At 45.4% G+C, this 20,676-nt stretch overlaps 2 protein-coding genes across 2 annotated transcripts in view; one reads left to right on the top strand and one right to left on the bottom strand.

Annotated features, from left to right (window-relative positions):
• Positions 1-18,587, top strand: part of CFAP100 (cilia and flagella associated protein 100) — a gene marked incomplete at its 5' end in the record, with an annotated part of 25,697 nt that extends 7,110 nt beyond the window's left edge. The window contains 5 exons of the mRNA XM_021719074.1: positions 19-170; positions 14,493-14,628; positions 16,080-16,285; positions 17,375-17,468; positions 18,383-18,587. Coding sequence (XP_021574749.1) covers positions 19-170; positions 14,493-14,628; positions 16,080-16,285; positions 17,375-17,468; positions 18,383-18,496 — 702 coding nt within the window. The remainder of the gene's footprint in view (positions 1-18; positions 171-14,492; positions 14,629-16,079; positions 16,286-17,374; positions 17,469-18,382) is intronic.
• A 977-nt stretch (positions 18,588-19,564) lies between these two features.
• Positions 19,565-20,676, bottom strand: part of ZXDC (ZXD family zinc finger C) — a 36,440-nt gene continuing 35,328 nt past the window's right edge. The window contains exon 9 of the mRNA XM_021719066.1: positions 19,565-20,438. Coding sequence (XP_021574741.1) covers positions 20,352-20,438 — 87 coding nt within the window. The 3' untranslated portion in view covers positions 19,565-20,351. The remainder of the gene's footprint in view (positions 20,439-20,676) is intronic.

The raw sequence follows: 20,676 nt of genomic DNA, 5'->3' as shown, positions 1-20,676 counted from the left end.
AACGCCGCTGGGTTTCAGGAGCTGCAGCTCTACTTCACGGAGCCCCAGCAGCTCCTGGACGTCTTCACAAATCTGGAGGAGCAGAACCTGTCGCTGATTCAGAACACGCAGGAGATCGAGGAGACCTTGGAAGAGCTGGGCCTCACCCTCAGAAACACCCAGACGCGCATGTAGGTCACGCGGGCGGCCGGCTCCCTCGCGGGCGGGCGGGCGCCCTGGGAGGCAGGCTGCACGACCGCCCTCCGCCCGCCGCAGTTTTCTGGAAAGCTCCCTCTGAACCTCGCTGCGGCTGGCCCAGGAGAGGGCGGGTCCCCTTGGGCGGCGGAGCTGGGGCTGGAGCTGGGCCCGGAGCCTGCCTGGAAGCGGGAAGGTAGGGCGAGCCTGCAGACGGTTTCCCCCGCCCCAGGCCTGTTCTGTTCTGCCCGGTGTCCTGGAAGCCCAGGAGGTAGGCTGGAGGCCCACAGTGGCCCTGGCCACTGGGGTCCCTGGCGGCGCCCATGCCTTACCCAGAGGGCGCTCCCGGCTGCCACTGGCTTGGAAGGGGCTGGAAGCTGTCTCCATCACAGGACACAGCCGGCTGAGGAAGAGTGCGGAGGGCCAGGCCTCCAGCCCTGCTCCCTTCAGGACTGCCGTGTGTCCCCACATTGCTTAGCTGTCGGCAGCATAACAGGGGCAGGAGCAGGAGCAGCTATGAGCAGGAGGACGTGGGCTGGGGCCTGGAGGGGCTGGGATGGGCGCGGTCCATCTGGCCACCCAGGGCTGGGGTCTCTGGGGAGCAGGCCTGGAACACAGCAGGCGCCTGGAAGGAGAGAGGTGACCAGGCTTATCCAGAATGGCAAAGTGGCCCTGGGAAGATCCCAAGGAGATGCCAGCTCCCCCCGTTCTGGCCAGAGGCAGCAGAAGGCAGGTGGCTAGCCAGCTTTCAGTTGAAGCCCACCTGAGCCTGTTGTTGGGTGTGGCTCTTGCTGGGTGTGGCTGCCAGCCATCCCCATTCCCTCTCCACAGGTACCCAGCCACATAGAGCTGGGCAGGGTCAGGCTAGGGCACTCAGTGAGGCCTGTCCAGAGCAGGAGACCCCCCCACTTACTCCCCAAACACTGCACATCTGTTCTGGGTCAGACCTGTGTCTAAGCTCTGCAAGAAGAAGGCAAAGCCCTGCCATCATGGAACTGACTTCTGATGGCAGCAGACACAACAGATGGGCCCACCGATTTGACCTGTAGCTGCTGACATGTGCTAAGAGGAAAATAAAGGGAGCAGCTTGAGCAAGGGGCTGAAATGGAGGGTGGCAGCATATGGGAAGGGGCAGAGAAAGCTTGTAGAAGAAGGTGTCATGTGGTCAGAACTTCCTGAGGGGCGGGAAGAAAGCCAGCCACACAGAGATCTAGGGAAGAGAGCAAAAGGCAGAGGGAACAGCAAGTGCAGAGTTCCTGAGGTGGGATCCAGCTGAGGCTTCAGTGTCCCATGGGGAGTACCTGTGTCCTGGTTCAGCATGGCAAGGAGTCTCCAGAATGAAGTGAAATCATCAGCTCTCAGACAAGATCATGTTTCCCAGAAAGTGGAAGGTATCAGAGACACAAAGAAAGAAGAGCTGGAGAGAGGCAGGCAGCCTCCCAGATGCCCAGAGAATCTGGCAAGAAGACAGGCTCCTCCTCCAACACAAGCACGCAGGTACACACACACCTCGCAGCAGAATACTAGTGGTGACCTCCAGAAGCTGATCTTCAGCTGGCTGAGTCGCTCTGATGGTGGAGCCATCCCTGAGAACACCAATACTTTTATTCTAGGGGAGTTACAGCCCATCTGCATTTAACGTCCATGAACTCAATCACCATTTCTCAGAAAAAATCAAACTACAATTAAAAGTATATATAGAACAGTCTGAATAGATCTGTATCTATTAAAGAAATTACATCATAATTAATAGCTTTCCACAAGGAAAAGCCCAGGTCCAGATGGGTTCAGTGGTGAATTCTACAAAATATTTAAGGAAGAAATTATGCCAATTCTCTGCAATCTCTTTCAGAAGATACAAGCAGATGGAATGCTTCTTAACTCATTCTAGGAGGCCAGCATGACCGTAATACCAAAACTTCACAAAGACATTACAAAAAAAGAAAAGTATAAACCAATATGTCTCATCAACATAGATGCAAACATCCTTATCAAAATATTAGCATATTGAGTCCAACAATGTATAAAAATTATATACCATGATCAAATTAGATTTATCCCAGGTATGCAAGACTGGTTCAATATTCAAAATTAAGTAATGTAACCCATCATATCAACCGGCTAAAGAAGAAAAATAACATGAACATATCAATGAAAAAGGTATTTAACAAAATCCAATACCCATTCATAATAAAAACTCTCAGCAAACTAGGAACAGAAGGGAATTTCCTCAATTTCATAAAGAACGTGCACAAAAAACACAAAGCTAACATATACTAATTGGTGAAAATCTAGCAGCTTTCTCACTGAGTTCAGAAACAAGGTAAGGATGTCTTTTCTCACCACTGCTTTTTAGCATTGTACTGGAAGTCCTTGCTAATGCAACAAGACCAAAAAAAAGGAAATGAAATGTACACAGATTGGGAAGGAAGAAATAAAACTTTGTTCACAGATGCTATGGATGTCTATGTAGAACATCTGAAGCAATTAACAAAAAACTCTTAGAACTAATAAGCTGTCATAGCAAGGTTGCAGGATATAATAAGGTCAGTACACAAAAGTCAGTAACTTTCACATATATTAGCAATGAACAAGTGGCATTTGCGATTAAAAACACTACCATTTACATTAGTACCCCTGAAAATTAAGTACTAAGGTATAAATCTAACAAAACATGTATAAGATCTATATGTGGAAAACTACAAAATGCTGATGATATCAAAGAACTAAATAAATGGAAAGATATTCCATGTTCATGGATATGAAGGCTCAATACTGTCATGATGTCAGTTCTTCCCAAATTTATTTGTAGATTCAATGCATTCTCAATCAAAATCCAAGAAGTGATTTGCGGGTGTTGACTAATTGATTCTAAGGTTTATTTGGAGAAGCAAAGGACCCAGAATAGCCAACACAGCGCTGACAAAGAACAAGAAAATTGGAGGAGTGACACTACCCAACTTCAAAACCACAATAACAAAGATGGTGTGGTAATGGTGAAAGAACAGTCAAATAGATCAAAGGAACAGAATACAGAGCCCATCAATTGACCCACATAAGTACAGCCAATACACAGAGCTCTCAAAACTTGGTGTGAAAACAAACAACCCACCTAGACTTTTCCTGGGGTCACAGCAAAGACATGCAGCCTCTGGTGAGTGAGGGGAATTCAGGAATTCTGTGTTTCTGTCACAGACTTAGAGGGCCCTCTGAACCTTGAGGGACTCTAGTCCCTCATGGGACACTCATTGCCCCATGGCCATTCTCTGCCAAAACCCATGTTAAGTGGTGCATGCAGGGGGGAAAAAAAAGCCTTAAGAAGCTCCAGCCACCCTATCTCAGGAACTCATCCCTTGACAGTGGTCTTCTAGCCTGTCCGCATGGGGATGGGCCCAAAGGACATACTCTGAGGTGGCAGACAATTCTGGCTGGGGTGAGCTGTTGTGAAAACACCTGAGGCTAGCTGCACATTGACATTCAGAAGGCAGACTGCCTGGGACTAAGGTGGAGGGAGCTAGGTGGGACTTGTTGCCATAGTAACCGTTCACTCCCAAGGCAAATCCTTTTGTGCAGCCTCAGCACAACAGCATTTACCCTAGTGGCGGGAGACTCTCTCTCAATCCCCACTGCAGTAGCCAAGAGTGCACAAAAGCAGAGAGTTTATGCTCCCCCCCCTACCACCCCCTGCATCCGTCTTGAAGGCTCAAAACAGAGAACTTGGATAATCCCCATAGCCCTGCCCACTGCCTGGGTAAACCAGGCACTTCATTGTACCAACACAAACCAGGCAGAAAACTCATAGCTTGTGGTTCCCTCCCACAAGCACCACCTCCTGGCTGGAGTTCTGATCCCACAACCCAGCAACACTACTATCCAAGCCACCTGGGCTACTCAGGATGCTCTGAGCCTGTGCAGGTACCCAGTACAGGACCACCACAGTTGGCACTTGAGAAGCTCACCATGCCGAGGCTATATTTAAAACCAAGGTAAACCTACAGAGTCTGTCAGCCCCCTACCAACCTCAGATAAGAAGAAACAGTCTACCCAAATAAGAAGGAACCAGAAAAATAATTATGATAATATGAAAAAAACAGGTTCTTCAACAGCTCCAAAAGACCATACTAACTCTTCAGCAAGGGATCCTAACCAAAATGATATCTTTGAAATTCCAGAGACAGAATTCAAAAGGTTGATTATAAAATTGCTCAGTGAGATTCAGGAGAAAGTTGGAAACCACAAAGAATTTTAAAAACTATGCAGGACATGAATGAAAAATTCTCTGAAGACATAGGCATCTTAAAATAAAAACAAACTGAAATTCTGGAAATGAAAGAATCATTTAGATTGCAATCATTTAGGTAAAATTCTGGAAATAAAACAGTCAAAATGCAGTGGAAAGCTTTAATGGCAGACTAGAGGAAGCACAAAAAAAGATCTCAGAACTCGTAGTCAGCTTTTGAATTAACCCAGACAACAATAAAGAAAAAAGAATCAAGAAAATAGAACAAAGTCTCCAAGAAATGTGGCATCATGTAGAACATCCAAACCTGAGAATTAGAGGCTTTCCTGAGGAAGAGAAGGCAACAGGTTTGGAAAATCTACTTGATATGATAATGGAGGAAAATTTCCCTGGTTCTTGCTAGAGGTTTAAACACCCAGATACAAGACGCCCAAAGAAGCCCCAGAAGATTCATTACAAAAAGGTAATTCCCCAAGGCATATAATCATCTGTTATGCAAAGGTAGCATGAAGGAAATAATTTTAAGAGCAGTGAAACAAAAGCATCAAATAACTTACAAAGGTGAGCCATCAGATTGACAGCAGACTTCTCAAAAGAAATCCTATAAGCCAGAAGGGATTGGGCCCCATCTTTATCTTCTCAAACAGAATAATAGCTAGCCAAGGATCCTGTACCCTACAAAACTAAGTTTCATAAATGAAGGAGAAAGGAAGTCTTTCTCAGAAAAGCAAACACTAAGGGAATTTATCATCACTAGACTGGCTTTATAAGAAATACCCAAAGGAGTTCTATACACTGGAACAAAAGGTCAAAATACACCAATTAAAAAAAACACTGGAAATCATAAAGCTCACAGGGTTTATAGAACACCAACACAACAGAGAAAATAATAAATAGATAGATAAAATAAAGCAACCAGATAACAACAAGCATGATTAATGAAATAGTACCTCATTAACCCTGAATGTAAATGGTCTCGATGTCCCACTTAAAAGATATAGACTGGCAGAATGGATAAAAAAATACAATCCAAGTATCTGCTGCCTTTAAAAGACACACTTATTGCATAAAGACTCCTATAGACTCAAGGTAGAGGATGGGAAAAGATATTCCACACAAATGGAAACCAAAAATGAACAGGAGTAGTCATTCTCAGATTAGATAAAACAGACTTTAACAATAGTAAAGAGAGACAAAGATGATTTTTATATGATGATAAAGGGATCAATCCAACAAGAAGATATAACAATTTTAACCCTTTGCACTCAGAGACATCTTGTGGATCACCTACCAACAACTTGACCACACGTTTTTACAATATAGTGAAAAACTAATTACTTTATATTAAATAGTATAGTGTTGGGACCAATTACTTTATTGTAATGATATTTGGCTTATGATGGAATTTTTGACATTGAGAAACTTATTTATGCCAAAAAATCAAAATTTTATATCATATATTTTTCTAATGTGTGGTACTATGTGAAACAGTCACTAACCATGCACTGCAGGTTCATTGATACATACTGTGCAACAGTAATTTTTTTTATGTTTTCCACCTGATGTTTTTCTATTCAAGCAGATAATGCAGTCTCATTTTCTTCCTCCCACATTAAAATATGTAATTTATTATCCAGTCTGTTGTTTGAAGATGTGGAAGGATATACCTGTGATTCCTGAAATCCACTTTTCAACTGATTGGTCAGAGCTCAGTGTATATTCCATCTCTTTATTTGCTTTTTTTGTGAAATTTGATGGAAAGCTTCAAATTTGTACTTGCATAAGTTTGTCCTGTATAATCACCAGCAATCTTTTATGTCCCCTGAAAGGGGACATCTGAGTGCAAAGGGTTAAATATATATACACCTAACACCAGAGCCCCTAGCTTTAGAAAACAAATTCTACTAGACCTAAAAAGGGAGAGACAGGCAGCAATACAATAACAGTAGGAGACTTCAACACTCCACTGACAGCAATAGACAGATCATCAAGGCAGAATGAGAACAAAGAAAGAGTGGAGTTAAATGGACCCAAGAGCAAATGGAACTAACAAATATCTTCAGAACATGCCACCCTAAAACTATAGAATACACATTTTTCTCATCAACACATGCAACAGTCTCCAAGATAGACCATATGATAGGCCACAAATCAAGTCTCAATAGATTCAAATAATCAAAATTATATTAGGCCACCTTCTAAGACTATAGTGGAATAAATTAGAAGTAACACCAAGAAGAACTTGTGGAACCAACCAAAAACACAGAAGCTAAACAATCTGCTGCTGAATGATCCTTGGGTCAACAATGAAATCAAGATGGAAATCTATAAATATTCTTGAAAATGAATGACAACACTGAAGCAAGTTATCAAAACCTCTAGGGCACAGCCAAAGCTGTGCTCAGAAGAAAGTTTATACCACTGAAGGCCTATATTAATAAGACTGAAAGATTGCATATTGACAACCTAATGTCACAACACCTCAAGGAACTAGAAAAACACAAACAAACCCAAACTTAGTAGAAGAAGAGATAATGAAAATCAGAGCAGCACTAAATGAAATTGAAATATAAAGTACAAAGGATCAATTAAACAAAAAGTCGGTTCTTTGAAAAGATAAACAAAAATGATAGACCACTAGCTAGATCTATTAAGAAGTGAAGACAGAAGATTCTAATTAGCTCAATCAAAAATGAAAATGGAGGCATAACAACTGATACAATGGAAATACAAAAGGTCATCTGAGATTATTATGAATACCTTTATACAAACAAACCAGACAATCTAGAGGAAATGGATAAAATTGGAAATATATAACCCCCAACCTTGAATCAGGAGTAAATAAAATTACTGAGCAAACCAGAAACAAGTAGCAAAATTGAAACAGTAACTAAAAGTCTCCCAATCTCTAAAACTCCAGGACCTGATGCACTAATAGCCAAATTCTACCAGACTTTCAAAAAACTAGGACTATTTTTACTGAAGCTATTCCATAAGATTGAAGAGGAGAAAATTCTCCCTAACTCATTCTATAAAGTCAATATCACCCAGATATCAAAGCCAAGAAAAGACACATACACAAAAAAACTTCAGACCAATATTGCTGATGAACACAGATGCAAAAATTCTCAACAAAATATTAGCAAACTAAATTCAACAACACATGAATAATCATAATTTTAAAAAAAATCTACCATGACCAAGTGGGTTTTATCCCAGGGATGCAAGGATGGTTCAACATATGCAAGTCAATAAATGTGATCACCACATTATCAGAATTCAAAACAAAAATTATATGATCATTTCAACAAGTGCAGAAAAAGCATCTGATAACATCCAGCATCCCTTCATAATAAAAATCCTCAACAAAATAGGCATAAAGGGAACAGTCCTTTAATAATAAAAGTCATATATGACAAACTCACAGCCAGTTTCGTTCTGAATGAAGAAAAGTTGAATGCATTCCTCCTCAGAACTGGAACAAGACAAAGATGTTCATTTTCACCACTCCTATTCAACACAGTGCTGGAGCAATCAGCCAAGACGGAGAAACAGAGGGTATCAAAATAGGAAAAAGTAGAAATCAAACTATCTCTGTAGGCTGATAATATGATCTTATACCTAGAGAATCCTTAAAGTCTCCTCCTGGACTTGATAAATGAATTTAGTAAAGTTTCAGGATACAAAACACACACAAATCAGTAGCACTGCTATATACCAATAGCACCCAAGCTGTGGAAATCAAATCAAGAATTCAATTCCATTTACAATAGCAGCCAAAAAGCAAAAATACCTAAGAATATGTTTAAACAAGGAGGTGAAAGATCTCTACAAGGGAGAACTACAAAATACTGATAAAAGGAGAAACATTCCATTCTCATGGATTGGAAGAGTCAACATTGTTTAAAAAAGATCATATTACCCAAAATAATCTACCCATTCAAAGCAATCCCTATCAAACTACCAATGTCATTTTTCACAGAATTAGAAAAAACAGTCCTTAAATTCATATGGAACCAAAAAAGAGCCAGAATAGCCAAAACAATCCTAAGCAAAAAGAACAAAGCTGGAGGCATCACATTACCTGACTTCAATTTATACTATAAGGCTGTAGTATCCAAAACAGCATAGTACTGGTATAAGAGCAGACACATGGAACAGAACAGAAAATCCAGAAATAAACCCAAATTCCTACAACCAACTGATTTTTGAGAAAGCAAACAAAAACATACACTGGGAAAAGGACACCCTGTTTAACAAATGGTGCTGGGAAAATTGGATAGTTACAAGCAGAAAAATGAAACTTGATCCCTATCTCTCACCATATACAGAATTTAACTCAAGATGGATTAAAGATGTAAATGTCAGATCTGACATTATGAAAATCCTAAAAGAAAACCTAGGAAAAACTCCTCTGGACATTGGCCTAGGCAAATAATTTATGGCTAAAACCCTAGAAGCAAATGCAACAAAAACAAAAATAAATAAGTGGGACTTAATTTAACTAGAAAGCTTCTGCACAGCAAAAAAAATAATCAACAAAAGAACTAGTATCAGACTCTACAAATAACTCAAACAAATCAGCAAGAAAAAAGCAAATAGCTCATTAAAAAGTAGGCAAATGACATGTACAGATATTTCCTAAAAGAAGATATGGAAATGGCCAACAGATCTATGGAAAAAATACACAACATCACTCATCATCAAAAAAATGTAAATTAAAACCACAATAAGATACCACCCTACACCAGTCAGAATGGCCATTATTAAAAAATCAAAAAACAATAGATGCTGGCATGGATGTGTTGGTGGGAGTGTGAATTAGTACAACCTCTTTGCAAAGTGGTACAGAGATTTCTCAGATATCTAAAACTAGATCTACCATTTGATCCAGCAATCGCACTATTAGTCTACCTAAAGAAACATAAATTATTATATAAAAAAGACACCTGCATTCACATGTTCACTGCAGTACAGTTCACAATTGCAAAGATGTGGAATCAACCTAAATGCCCATCAACTGTTCAGTGGATAATGAAAATGTGGTATATGTACATTATGAAATACTATTCAGTCATCAAAAAGAATGACATGGTGTCTTTTGCAGCAACTTGGGTGGAATTGAAGAACATCATCCTAAGTGAACTAACATAGGAAGAGAAAAACAAACACCGCATGATCTCAATAATAAATGGGAGCTAAACTAAGCATCTGCAAAGGCATGAAGAATGGTATAATGGACATTGAAGGTTCAGAAGGGAAACGGAATAAGGGGTGAAGGAATGAAAAGTCACCTATTGGGTACAGTGTACACAGGTGGGAGTGGTGGGTACACTAAAAGCCCAGACTTCTTCACCACCATGCAACCATGTAACCAAAACCAATTTGTATCCCCTACAGTTATCTACTGTAGTTTTTTTCCCCTGTAATTACCATGAGACTTGCATCATGGTAGAGACTTTTAAGTCTCTTCTAAGCTGATAATAAATTATCTTCTGTCACATATAAAACCTCTCTACACTTTCTCTATACTTTCTCCCCGCCTTATGCTATTAATGTCATATTTTACAATTTTTATTGTACTTACAATCTTTTGTGTTTATAGTTATACTTAATACTTTTGTCTTTTAACTTCTATACTAGGGTTAAAAGTCATTTGTGTGCCACCATAACAGTATTACAATATTCCGTGTCTCTATGTTTGCCTCTATCTTGAGATTTTTTTAAAATGTGCTTTCATTTTGCTACTTAGCAACATTTTGTTTCAACTTATAGAACTCCCTTGAGTTCTTGTAAGGCAGGTCTAGTGGGTAATTAACTCCTTTTGGTTTTGTTTATCTTGGAAAATCTTTAGCTCGTTTTTTTAAGGGATAGTTTTGCTGGGTACAGCATTCTTTTTTTTTCTTCTTTAGCCTTTTTTTTCCCTTTCAGTGCTACAAGTTTCAAAAAACCAGTGATTGTCTTAAGGCAGTTCCCTTCTATGTGACGAGTTGCTTTTCTCTTGCTGCTTTCAAAATTCTCTTTGACTTTTGACAATTATAATCTGTCCCAGGGTAGACTTCTTAGTTTCCACCTGTTTGGGAATTTTTAGGCTTCAAGAATCTAGATGCCCATTTTCCTCCCCAGACGTGGGAATATTTCAGTCATTATTTCTTTAAATAAAGTTTCTTGATTATTGGGCACAAATATCCTGTTTGATAGAAGTAAGACCTAGTGTTTGATAGATTAGTAGGGTGACTAGAGTCTCCAATAATCAATTGTATATTTCAAAATAGCTAGATGAGGTCTACAGTCATACCACCCTGAAGGCACCCAATCTCATAAAAATAGCTAGAAGAGAATAATTCAAACGTTTTTAGCATAAAGCCAAATATTTAAATTAACTGATTTTTATCTTTATCAATTATATGAAAATATTAATATTACATATATGCAGCAATATGTACATCTATGATGTATCAATAAAAAAATAAAATTAAGGTCGAGTGTGGTAGCTCACACCTGTAATCACAGCACTTTGGGAGGCTGAGGGGTAGGAGGACTGCTTGAGCCCAGAAGTTCAAAACCAGCCTGGGCAACATAGCAAGTCCTCATCTCTAATTTAAAAATAAAAATAAAAAAGTTTTAAAAAATTAGAATAATAAGCTTTCTGTCTTTTCATTTTTTCTTCTCAAACCTCCATAATGCATATATTGTTTCAGTTGATGGTGTCCATACATCTCATAGGTTTTCTTTTCCTTTTTTTTCTTTTCAGTCTCTAACTGGCTAATTTCATATGACCTGTCTTTGAGTTCACTGATTCTTTCTTCAGCTTTGTCTAGTCAGCTATTAAAGCTCTCTTAAATTTTTTCCGTTCAGTTATTGCATCCTTCAGCACTAGGATTTGTTTTATGGTTTCTGTTTCTTTGTTGAACTTCTCATTTGTTCCTGTATTGTTTTCTTGACTTTGTTTAGTTGTCTGTATTCTCTTATAGTTTTCTGAAATTCCATAAAACAATTCTTTTTTTTGTTTTTTTTTTAGTTTAAGTCTCACTGTCACCCAGGCTGGAGTGTCGTAGCATGCTCACAGCCACTGCAGCCTCAACATGCTGGGCTCAGGTGATCCTTCCACCTCAACCTTCTCAACTACAGCATGCGCCACCACATCTGGCTAATATTTTTTTTTAATTGCAGAGACGAGGTCTTATGTTGCCCAGGCTGGTCTCATACCCATGGACTCAGGCAATTCTCAAATTGCTGGGACTACAGGCATGGCCCACTGACCTACCTAAGAAAACTATTTTGAATTCTTTATCAGGTAGTTAATGTCTGTTTCTTTAGTGTCAACTACTGCAGTTTTATTAGGTTACTTCAGTGGTGTCATATTTCCCTGATTCTTCATGATCCTTGTAGCCTTGTGTTAGTTTCCACATCTTTGAAGTAGTTGCCTCTACCAGTCTTAACAGACTGGCTTTAGCAAGGAAAGATCTTCTGGAGCTGGCTCAGCCAGAGATTCTGCATGAGTGGGCTGGTGGGGTCTGTGGGCAGGGTCTGCTGCCAGGGTCCATAGTCTGCAGGCAGGTGAAGTCTTCCACCAAGATCTGCACAGAGGGTGCTGTGAGCCTGTCCCCCACTTTTCTGTTGTTGTTACTAGCTTCCCTGGGTGCAACCATACTAACTCTACCAACGCTGTAGCTGAGGTGAGTCAGAAATGGACCCCTTGGGAAGCACCCCAAAATGCTTGGGAACCTGGGGTTCCACCTTGCTCTCTCTTCCTTCCAAAGGAGACATTACTAGCCAATAGACTCTTTCTCAGCACTGCAGTGGCCAGTAGAGGTGACATGGGCAAAGCAAAACTCTTTAAAGTGACTCTTCTAAGTTTTTGTGCTCCACTAGGTGCTATAACCTATCCCTTGCATTCTGGAGCTCTTACAGAGACATCTTCATTCACGGATGGTTGTCAAATTGGTGTTTCTGTGGACAAGAGCAGGGGATCTCCTGTTCCTCCATCTTGCTGACATCATTCCTTTGCTGTCTCTAGATTCCTTCCAACCTATAGATTTCCCTCTGTCTTCTCTCTTGCAGTCCATTAAAAAAAAAACAAAAACTGTCACTGAGAAGTTGTGAAGTACTTCCCAGACTTTATGTGTACTGGAATCCCCTGGGGACCTTAAAATGAAGTTTCTGATTCAGTAGGCCTGAGTTGAAGTCTGAGACTGCATTTCTGACAAATGTGCAGGTGACGCCCAGATTGATCCAAGGACCAACTCTGAGCAACATGTCCCTCACACCTCTGTTTTCATGTGAGTTGGTGGTATGGTCGTTTAAACTACATTGTTTGTTTGTTTGTTTGACATCATTGCTGCTCTAATCATGTCTTCAACCCCTACAATAATCTACTTTGAGGAGAAAATATATGGCCCAAGAATTTTCAATTTAAAGCTAACTTACTGCAGTAGGACTCTTCAAAAAGAAAGGTAACTAGCAAGAAGAAAAAAAAAAATCTGTTTCTTAAATAACCAGAGAATAAGGAAAACCTAGTCTCTGTAACAGAAGATGAGACCGCAAAGCCAGAAGCAACACAGGTCCAGCTGTAGGATCAAACTTACCAGTTAAGGCAGTGACTGTGAAGGAACTAAAAACCCCTACTCAAAGTGGATTAAAGCACAATGCAATCATGCACCCTTTATGAGCCTTACTGCTAACCCCAAACACCATCTCTTGCAGTAGGGTACTCAGTTGCAGAGGGAAAGTCTGGCACCCAGGAAGTGCTCACCAGTTTTCCCACGTGAATCCCAGCCAGCGCCTAGGGGTGGGGGTGTGTTCTGAGCTGCTCGTAGCTACTTTTCTGGCCACCCACCTCTGAGCAATCAGCCCAGGCACACTGGCCAGATGAGCTTAGAACACCTTACACTCACAGCTTTCTGGTCTCCACCACGGGCCCCACAGGCAAGTGCAGCATAGGGAGCTGCTGGGAGCTTTGGCCCACACTCCTGTAGCTGATGGACGAGACCCCTGAGGAGCAGAGGAGGAACAGCAGCCTGTGGAACTGTACATTAGACAGAGAAAATGTCAGAAGGTTCTGTCAGTAAGCAGGGGGAGAGCCTGATGGAAATCACTATCAGGGGTAGCACCTCAGGCACTGCTGGCAGAGTTGTTGATGTCTATGTCCTCAAGTCGAGGACGTGCATGCAGCTACCGGGCACTGGTTGGCCCCTGCCGGCCTAAGAGCTGCCATTCCCACTCAGGAAACCTTGATGTATCATGGTCAGTGTCTGTACCATAATGATTGTGAAGATTCTTTAAATTTTGACTTCACTTGAAAGGTGAGTGTTGTAATTCTACTCTTACATACATACACCCCAGAGAACTGAAAACATGTCCTCACAAAAATCTTCACACAAATGTCGACGGCTGCAATATTCCCAAGAGCCAAAATTGGAAACAAATGTCCACCAACAGATGAATGGAGAGACACAGTGTGTTCTATTCACACAATGGAAGACTACTCCCTATACAAAGGAACAAAGTGCTGATACACGCTGCGACATGAATGGACCTTATAAATATCATGCTGGGTGAAAGCAATTAGCCACAAAAGACCACATGGTATATGAGTCCATTTTCATGAAACGCCCAGGACAGAGACAGAAAGTAGACGGGTGGCTGCCTAAGGCCAAGGGGAAGAGGGGACCATAGGGAGTGACTGCTAATGGGCACAGGGTTTCTTTCTGGGGTGATTAGAAGGTTCTAAAATTAGACTATGGTGATGGTTGTATAACTTAGTGGATATACTAAAAACTACTGAATTATACACTAAGGCTATGGTATGTTCATTTTGCTGTGACTTACACCCAACAAAACTGTTTTTATTTTCTTTAATGTTGTTAAAGACCTTAAGCTCCCCCCTGCATTTTGGCAGCATTTTTGACCGCCTGGGCAGGCAGACATCTGGCACTTGTGATCCTTCACCCTCAGGACAGCTGGCAGGGCAACAACACTATCCACATGGTCAGGCTCAGAGAGGCAGCTTGCCCAGGGCCACGCTGAGTGAGTGGTGCCCTCTGCCCTGCTATCCCCACTCTCCCAACCCATCCAGGGACAGGGAAATCAACCAGCTGAAGCAGTGGATCACCACAATGATGCTGTCCATCACCAAGGAGGAGGACACAGCCGCTGAGCTGGAGCTCAAAGCCCGAGTCTTCCACTTCGGCGAATACCAAGGCGATCAAGAGGTAGGCCCCTGCCTGAGCCCATAGGTTCGAGACCCGCCTGGGAAACTTGGCAAGAACTCATCTCTACAATAAATCAAAAAATCAGCTGGGAGTGGTAGCACACGCCTGTAGTTCCGGCTACTTGGAAGGCTGAGGCAGAAGGATCGCTGGAGTCCAGCAGGTCGAGGCTGCGGTGGCCGGGAGCGGCCACTGCACTCCAGTCTGGGCTGGTCGACAGAGTGAGACTCCAACTCAAAAAAAAACAAAACAAAAAGAGGCCCAGGAGTGGGGTGACCCAGGCCCAGAGAAGGGCCCCAGAACTTGATGGAGGAGCTCTGACAGTTCCCTGGGGGGAGGGGGAGGTGGCACTGCAGCTGCCACCCAACAAAACTGTTATTTTCTTTAATGTTGTTAAAGACCTTAAGCTCCCCCCTACATTTTGGCAGCATTTTTGACCTCCTGGGCATGCAGACATCTGGCACTTGTGATCCTTCAGCCCTCAGGACAGCTGGCAGGGCAGCCACCTCCTGGGCTCTGTGGCCAACCACAGTGTGCCACCTGGAGGAGCCACCTATGTCCTGATGCTCATGCTGGCTGGGCTGCCCACACCTCGTTCATTCTTTCGTTCTTTCATCCAACAAATCTGTCTGCTTCTTAAGCACACACACTGTCTGGCAAAGCAACCCTGAGAAGGGAATAGTGTGCCCTGAGCTGGGCTGGGAGAGTGAGAGAATTCTGAGGGAACAGATGCCAATAATGTTCTAGGCAGCAGGAGCCAGAGTAGGCCAAGGGCTCAGCACACTCTCATCCTGAGCGCAGCTGGGGTTGCACCTCACACAGGCCAGCTTCCTAACTCGCTGTGATGCTCTCAAGTGCCTGCTGTGTGCCAGCACCGGGCTGGGCACATGGGATGCCGCAGTGTGTCCCTGACAAGGCTGGACTTCACTGGGCACTCGCTGTGTCCCAGGCCTGGGTGGAGACATCTGTCTCCAACTCCTCACACTTTCCACGTGGCAGGATCTAATTCCTGTTTTCCAAATGTCAGAAAGGGACATTTAGCCTCAGGGAGGGGAGTTCACCTGCCCAGGGTCACACAGAATGTGGCCCTGTGGGGAACCAGGGTCAGTGCAGGGCTCCCTGGAAGAGGACCAGGCCTTGGTAAGCTAGCTGAGACAGCTGGGGGAGGGGCCAAGGCACAGGCATGAGCCCCAGTGGGGGCTGAAACCCAGGATCTGTCTGACCATACAGGACTGCTCCGGCTGAAAAAAACCTGTAGCCTTTCAAGGTCTGTTTGAACTCATGTTCTCTGAATTCCCGATGTGTGTGGGCTGGCCCTGGAGTGCCCACTGGCTGCTCCCCACCCTTGGGTCAGACCGAATGTACCCTTGGGTCAGACCGAATGCAGAGTGGGTCAAGTGGGGGCCGGCTGCAGACCTGCTAGCCGCCCAGCTGCAGGCTGCCCTCCTCCCCAGGATGAGCTTCTGGAGAGTCTGAGCCGCAAGGTGCTAGACGTGTACCAGCACTGCATCGGCACCCAGCAGGAGGCCAACCTGGGCACTGTGCAGATGCTGACCCTCATCGAGCACCAGCTGGACAAGCTGCTCGAGAATCTGGAGCGCATGCCGCAGGTCAAGATCGAGCAGGCCGAGAAGGTCAAGGAGAAGGAGCGGCGTGTGAGGTGAGTCCCAGGCCCAGCTCCAGCTAGCTCTGAGGGCAGAGGGCAGATGCTGGCCCTACCGCCACAGAGCTCCCCAGCCAAGGTAGACAGGGCCCCTGATGCTCCATGCTACAACAGATGGAAGCCAGGAACTTGGGGGCATCTAAAGGGGGTATCAAACTCAGCTGGGGGAGGGTTAGGGAAGACTTCCTGGAGGAAATGACAGTGACTGGTAATGTGGTCAGGAGGCTCAGGAAGGGACAGGGTCTAGAACTGGAGCTCAGTGAGGGTGTGACCAGCACAGCCTAGATACTGAGGACAAGGAATACTTGTTAGGGGTTTTAAGCAGGGGGCAAACAGGGCTAGGTAGGGTCTGGCTAGATTCTTCCCCTTTAAGTTAACTGGAGGTGCTAGAGGCTGAGGTCGAAGGCAGCTGCCAGAGTCCTGGGGAGTTAGGTGCAGCTGCAATAGAGTTTGCTAGAGGAGCAGAGGGTGGGGTGCAGAGGCTGCAGGGCTCCAGGAACTCTAGCCTGGAGGCAAGTGGAAGGGCAGGTGAGTGCCAGCTCACCAACTGCCAGGACAGTGGACAGGCTGGGTGAGCTGGGGTCGTGGCTCCTCTGGCCTGTAGGTTGCCTGGCTCATCCACTCGTCTGTGCAGGGCCCTGAGACACGGCCATCTGCAAACATCCATCTGTTGCCACAAGCACTGGGGCTTCTCTGGGTCCCTGGCGCCTTCCTTGGAGGGGGCACTGGGCAAAGGTTTGATGACTGGAAGTACACACGGAAAGGAGTGATAGATATTGCCCTAGCTGGACACCAAGCCTCCACATTGGCAGGTGCTTTGAGTACACAGCCCAGGGACAAGGAAATAGATCCAGGGAAATGTGCCTCTGGGGGTTCAGCTTTGACAAGCCTTAGCTAATCCCCCATGGGAGGCCCCAGCCATGGTGGCCAGAAGCAGTGGTACTTGACTCTGGGTAGGTGGCAAGGCCCTGACCTGGCAAGGGAGGTGGAGGGCTGCTGGGAATTTTCTTGGGGGAAGACTGGCCTGCTACTTGAGAAAAGGATGTGGCAGCACCTCCAGTCCTCAGTGCCATCTCCTCCACCCAGACTTCGGGAAGAGAAGCTCCTGATGCAGAAGATGCTGCAGGAGGAGCGTCTGCAGCGGGCCCGGGCCCGGGCCCAGGCCCAGATCAAGAAGAAGGTGGGCAGGTCGCCCTGAGGCCACCGCTGGAGGGGATTCCAAGATAGCACAGCAGGCTGAGGGGTTGGGGTCCCACAGCCTGAGATCCCAATACCCCCCTTCCTGCAAGCAGTAACCCAGGTTCTGAGGGAGGTGGGCTGCCTTCAGAGCAAGGCCAGGATGGAGCAGGTGCTCCTATTGCCAGGCCCACTGGCCTGCAGGCTGCCCTCCTCTCCTAGGACCTGCTTTCTCCAGGCTGTCCTCCCCAAAGTTGCCCTCCCAAGGCCCATGCTGGCTCCTCCTTCCTGCAAACACACTCCCAGTGGAGACTGGCTCAGCTGTGCCTGGTCACCCCAGCCAGGTGCAGTCACCTCACAGAGCTGGCAGGAGCTGCTCAGCCCCTGGGTCTGTCCCACCCCCACTCCAACCAGATCCCAAATCAAGCTCATTGCCTGTCACTGGGGCCCAAGGCCGCCACCCCCATGGTGAATGGCTGGAGCAGCCACCAGCCTTCTGGCCCTGGCACCAGGAAGCAGGGTCCCTAAGCAGGCCCACAGCCGAGCATGGCCCACAGATTGATGAGGCTGGCAGGCTTTCTGCTGAACAGGCCAGCACTCCATGCCACCACTCAGGGAAGGACAAACACTGCAGAGTCTCCAGCATGCCCACAGCCAAGGAAATGGGCTCACTCTGTTTAGTAGCCCAGTGTTTCCCAGTCCGTTTCCAGGTATCCCCAGTGCCGCCATCTGAGAGGTGGTGCTCATGGGGCAGGCCTGGTAAACGCTGGGTAGACCACACTCCTAGGTCATCACAGTCACTCCAGCTCTCAGCCTGCCAGGCTGGGGGCAGAAGTGAGTGGGCATCCCAGCACCCCTGGGACACCCTGGTGTGGGAATATGGAGAGCACAGGCTCACCAGGTCCATTCTCTCTGCAGAAAGGCAGGAAGCTGGTATGTCGCTCCCAGCCTCCAGCCCCCAAGACCAAGCAGGAGTCTGAGCACATGCTGATGGACAAGGAAAAGGAAGAGCTGCTGTATTTCTTCACTTAACTTTCACAGCTGGTCTGGCTAAAGGCTTTTTAGCCAAGGTGTCAGCAGAGAATCTGGGCTGGGTCTCGAGTGGGCCCAGACTGAGACCTCTTGGTCTCTTGTTATGTGCCCCCTTACTCCCTGAATAAACACATGTCTCCCTGGTGTCCTGAGGCCTGTTCAAGGAAGCAGCCCCTGTCACCAAGTCTCAAGTCCCTCCCTTCTAGCCCTTAACCCTAAGCATGCTGGAGGGAAAGAGCAGCAACTGGGCTCGCACCTAAAATGGTTGCCTGGAAAAAGACAAAGCCGGTTCCACGCTGGGATGCAGTATGGCATCAGCCCCAGTGCGGACAAGAGAATCGCAAGCAGCCAGCCAGGCGCATGAAGGGGGCTGTCACGACCAATGGAGGAGGAACAGTTACTTCAACACAGTTCACACAATTCCTGAGTTCAGCAAGGTGAAGCCTTCAGTGCATGACTACAACTTTTATTCATTTGTGCCAGGACTTGGGCCTGTCACCACAGGGAATCTTAGTGCCCAGAGAACCAGCAGCCAGTCCCAGGCACTGTGGAGCGCGCTCCGGGGGGGCATGTGGGAGAAAAGCCGGTGACATGCCTCCCAGAGGGCGTTCCTGGGGACTGCGGAGCCAGCCCAGTGAGCCATTCAGCCCCTGGCCCTGTGTGTAACAGCACGGAAAGGAAAGGACCCATTTACAAATGGGGTGTGAATTCCTCCAGGGGAGCAGCACCTGGGGACAGGGCCTCAGATCAATCAGCAGGACTCACGCTCAGACTTGATGTCATTCCCAAAACCCAAGCCCCCAAGTTCAAGAAACAAAGAAAGGAGCAAGAGTTTTGAGGATTCCTAGTCTGAGAACCAAAACTGCATCTGAATAAACACACACTTCAAAAGGTAAAGGAAAAAAAGCATTTCTGAGTGACCCTATGTCCAGTCCAGTAACTAACAAGTAAATATGTGCTCGGGGATCAGCCTGTCTCCTTTTGTAAGACAGGTTTCACTCGATCAAAACATGCCTTGATGTATTATATGCACATCTTCAACCTCAACAACAAAACATACACAAACCATTATCACAGCCCTATACATCATTTATAGCATCCAAAACATCACTTTATAAACCACTGTCAAGTTATTATTTGCCATTAATATATAAGCCCAAATACAGAATTTAGAAAAATTAACTTTCAACTCTACCATCCCTAACTCTGCACTCTAAGGTCTAAGAAGAGGCTCACCCACAGGCCACAGAGGTGGCCCTCCCACACCATCATCTTCCTTAAAACTAGCTGCCCGCCTGCTCAGCCAGACATGGGCTAAAATTTGGCTTCGCTGTAGCAATGAGACTACCTTGGCTCTCCAGTGTGGCAAAACCAACACACCCACAAATGCTATCCATAGTGCTGGGAAGCGGCCTGATACAATAGCTCTCAGAAAGGGAGAATGGGAAATCTCAGTTGCAAAGTGCTAAAACACCTCACTTGGTTTTACCACAGATCAAGTTGTATTTGACTAGGGGGCCTGAACTCTACCCTACTTCCTGCAGAAATCTTTTTTTTTTAAATGCAACAAATATTGCACAGCTCAGATCCAACGGGGAATGGGAGAGCTATGATGTGCAGCCTCGCTGAGAACAATCCCTGCTCCACTTAAACACTTTGCTTGCAAAGGCAGTTTCAAAGAGTATAACCCAAACAGGCTCCTGGCGAAACAGAAGGAAAACATCTTCAATAAATGCACCCAAAGTCTCAAAAGAACTAGGCTGGTCTTCTGAATGGAAACCAAGTAGGGGTCTCCCCAACCCACAGGTCATGTCATCCAAGACTCCAGGAAGGCATATTCTGGAAGGGGCTGCCGTCACTGCAGGTCCCGCAGATTGATGGTGCTTCCTGGGAACTGTGCTGCCTCAGGTCCAGCAACGCCTCCAGCTGTGGGGGGTACTTCCTGCAAAACCAAGCAGCGCAATGAGGGTGGGGCAGAGCACTGGGCTCTGGGCCCAGCTGACCCCAACCATAAACAGGGCCTCACACCTCACCAAAGGAGGAGACAGAACAGGGCCAGGGCAAGGCACCTGACTTTAATTAAAAACAATAGGTTCAGCCAGGCTCAGTGGCTCAGCCCGTAATCCCAGCACTTTGGGAGGCCAAGGTGAGTGGATTGCCTGAGCCCATGGGTTCGAGAC

Source organism: Carlito syrichta, unplaced genomic scaffold, assembly GCF_000164805.1.
Source record: "Carlito syrichta isolate Samal-C Ts95f unplaced genomic scaffold, Tarsius_syrichta-2.0.1 Scaffold113541, whole genome shotgun sequence".
Classification (NCBI taxonomy): Eukaryota; Metazoa; Chordata; class Mammalia; order Primates; family Tarsiidae; genus Carlito; species Carlito syrichta.
This window is presented reverse-complemented; position numbering and strand designations above follow the sequence as displayed.